We start from the raw sequence: 3,069 nt of genomic DNA, 5'->3' as shown, positions 1-3,069 counted from the left end.
TATTGAAAACACACCGAGAGGTAAGGTAATTCTAGTTGTATATGTTGAAGATATCATTTTAGCTGGTAGTGATTCCGAGGACATCCAGAAAAAAAAGGAAAACATATGTGCTGAATTCAAGAAAAAGGATCTTGGACTATGTTATACCCCATTTTGGATCAACCACCGGACGATTTCCAGCGTGGGGAGGAAGGGATTCGGCCTTGAAGGAGGCTTGACCTTGGACCTCAAAGGGAGAATCCGACCTGTTTAATTCTAATTTTCTCAATGCTTACTTTCTTCATTCATCTCACGTCCCTATATAGGGAGTTAGGGAAAACATGCCAAAGGCCATAAGTTCAACAAATTAAAAATAAACCCCTAATGAGTAGAAATTCAAAATAAACCCCTAATGAATAGAAATTAAAAATAAACCCATAATGAGTCCATAACATTACTCCCCTCCTGGAGAACGAGCTTGCCCTTAAGCTTGAATGTAGAATGGCATATCCGTGCCGACGGCTAGGTCCATGTAAAGTGGCAACCTCAGTATCAGCGGCAGCGCGCTGGAGTACAAAAGTAGAGCAACCTAGCAGAGGAGCAAATTTTTATTTTTTATTTTATTTATATATATATATTTAGCATCCTTAACTCTTCACCCTCTCAAAGCTCAGACAAATATCATCACCACCATTGACAAAATTTTGAGGATAATTATACTGTGAAAACATGCTCAGTAACTTGTCAACTAAATCATGTGCCCGTATTGCATGGGGGCCACATATGGATCTCCTAGATGCGTCTGATCTTGCATAGATAAGGAGAAGAGCTTTAGCAACATCTCGGACATCAACTATGCGCCGGATGTTGTGTTTCTATCCATACTCCAAAGCTTCACTTGCGGCTGCTATTTTTGCAAGGCAGTACCAGTTCCCAGTTGTTCTGTAGTATACTTTGTCTGACCATCAAGTCTCATCCATGATTGTATCCTTTGGCCATGCTGTTGGCATAGGAACAACAAAGGGAGAAGAAACAACAATAACTTGTCTCACATGTGCCTCAGTAAATGCCTTAGGTACATTGAGGGTACCAGTCACAGTAGGCTCAATTAAGTCAATCTCTGGATTGGGGACACTACTCGGAGGGAATGGACCTGCAACATGGAAGACTCCAGCATATCCTGCATTAGCCACACCAAGAGAGACATAAGCCAAACATTTGGCCCTAAAGAGTTGAAGATTTTTAGGGGCATGATCCAATTTTTTCAAATGAGCAGCTTTAGTGTTGGACTCCACTTCAATCATAATAATTGAATCATTGAGATAATCCTTGGGAGGAATTCCAGCTTCACAAGTAGACGAAGAAGTGGACAAGCCAGGGCACTCACTGCCCTGCATGGAAAGGTATTTTTCTTGCTGTATTTCTTTTTCAACTTTTTCAAGATAGTTTGGATCATCAAACCATGGGTAACCGAGTTTTTTTTTTTTAAGTTCCTCAAAGGATATAAGCTCTTCTAGCTCTACTACGTCATAAAAACAAAATAGTAATTACCATGCCTGAATAACATCACCAACCAGCTCTGGTGGAAGCCTGCTGCTCAAAGGTTGACAAGGAGGAGGAACTCTCGGTTCATTAAACAAATCCTCATTGCACTGCTTCTTAGATTTTCTGAGCAAGTCATCACTGTGGGACCCTAAATAAGTCCTCCTCATATAATACTGGCAACAAGAGTGGGCCTCAGGAAGTTGTTCTATTATATGTTGAACAAATTCCCCATCCAATCCAAATCTATCGTGGTCTAACCTTTTTGCAATAGCTCCACATGTCATTGCAAGCTCACTCTCACTATGAATTCCAAGAGAAGTATATATACCAGCAGTAGAACTGCAAAATTTAGTCAGTAGGTCAACATTTCCGTCAGCTCTAGGGTGAGTTCCATCCAAGCCGTGCTTACAGAGAAAATGAAAGCTACCTAACTTTCTATAAACTTCAGAACAAGCATTAACAATAGGCAAAATGTACTCCACTGGTCCCAAATCCTCACAGATTGATGTATTTACAACATGGGAAGGAGTGTTGGTGTCCGTATCATACATCTCATCATCCCAGTCTATAAATGTTGCATATAAACTCGTCACTGAATCGAGAGAAACCTTGATAGAAAGTGGAATCATGATTGAAAACAGAAGCTCAAACCAAATAGGTATGACTAGTAATTCATACCATGGCTGTCGAGCATTATTAGTGACTAGGTGAGGAACCACACTATCTTGTAACATCTTGTTAAACAAGCCAATAGGAAATTCAAAGTAATCCACTCTAAACAACCCAGAGATCAAACCAGTGTAAGTTTGAACGTTAGGACAAACACCTCTATTTCTCATGTCAATGAGCATATCATATGCTTCCTTAAGACGACCAGCATTGCAAAGACCATGAAGGAAACATGAATAAGTTACAGAGTTTGGCTGAGAACCTGCCTTGACCAATCTATAAAAAACCAGAGATGTCGAATCGATGCTGCCATTTTGACAATGCCCCACGATTGCATGGATGAGGGTGCCCCACTGGGTTGCCGAGAAGGAGATTGAAACTGATAGTTGTTGGCCGGAAGCCAATTCCCCCTGAAAAATGTTTCTGAGCCACGCCCACCCAATTTGGAAGTTGGGTTCCCTCAGTTCTGCTGAGAGGGGGATTGCAGTGGGAGGTGATATTCGGAAGTCGCACCCCACCGGACAAGTTTTTGACAATGCTTCCTCATTTTCCGGTGGACTCTTGTTTCTGCCGGTGCTGGTAGATTGTCTGTTATGCCCCATTTTGGATGGGGCATAACATTGTCGGAGATAGAGGAGGGAGGGTCGAATTGATTTGCCATGACCGAGGCAAATGGGAATACTTTCGTCTGCTGTGTGGGAAGATGTGCGGCTAGCCGTGAGAAGGGGATTTGGGAGGTCGAACCCAAATCAGCCTGTATCGACTAGATTTGGGCAGAAATGTCTTTCGATTTCCCAAAATCTGGGTCCCTGCCTTTTGATTTTGGGAGTTCGGAAAGCTTTTTCGAGTTTGCGATCCTTCAGACTGGAAGCGTCC

General features: G+C 42.2%; 1 protein-coding gene across 1 annotated transcript; it reads right to left on the bottom strand.

Annotated features, from left to right (window-relative positions):
- Positions 1-944: 944 nt before the first annotated feature.
- On the bottom strand, positions 945-1,376 carry LOC137954964 (putative anthocyanidin reductase). Its single transcript, XM_068801860.1, has one exon. The coding sequence runs from the start codon at positions 1,374-1,376 to the stop codon at positions 945-947; it is 432 nt and encodes a 143-aa protein (XP_068657961.1).
- Between the last annotated feature and the right edge of the window lie 1,693 nt (positions 1,377-3,069).

This window comes from Aristolochia californica, unplaced genomic scaffold (genome assembly GCF_029961685.1).
Source record: "Aristolochia californica isolate CCGP_79_NKW_82.1479 unplaced genomic scaffold, dmAriCali1.0.hap1 SCAF_2, whole genome shotgun sequence".
In the NCBI taxonomy this organism is placed as follows: Eukaryota; Viridiplantae; Streptophyta; class Magnoliopsida; order Piperales; family Aristolochiaceae; genus Aristolochia; species Aristolochia californica.
Note: the sequence above shows the minus strand (reverse complement) of the source record. Positions and strands in the feature narration are given on the sequence as shown.

What these genes read in the sequence shown, in the direction of transcription:
- LOC137954964 (XM_068801860.1), bottom strand. Translation starts at nt 1,376, where the DNA reads ATGCAGGGCAGTGAGTGCCCTGGCTTGTCCACTTCTTCGTCTACTTGT.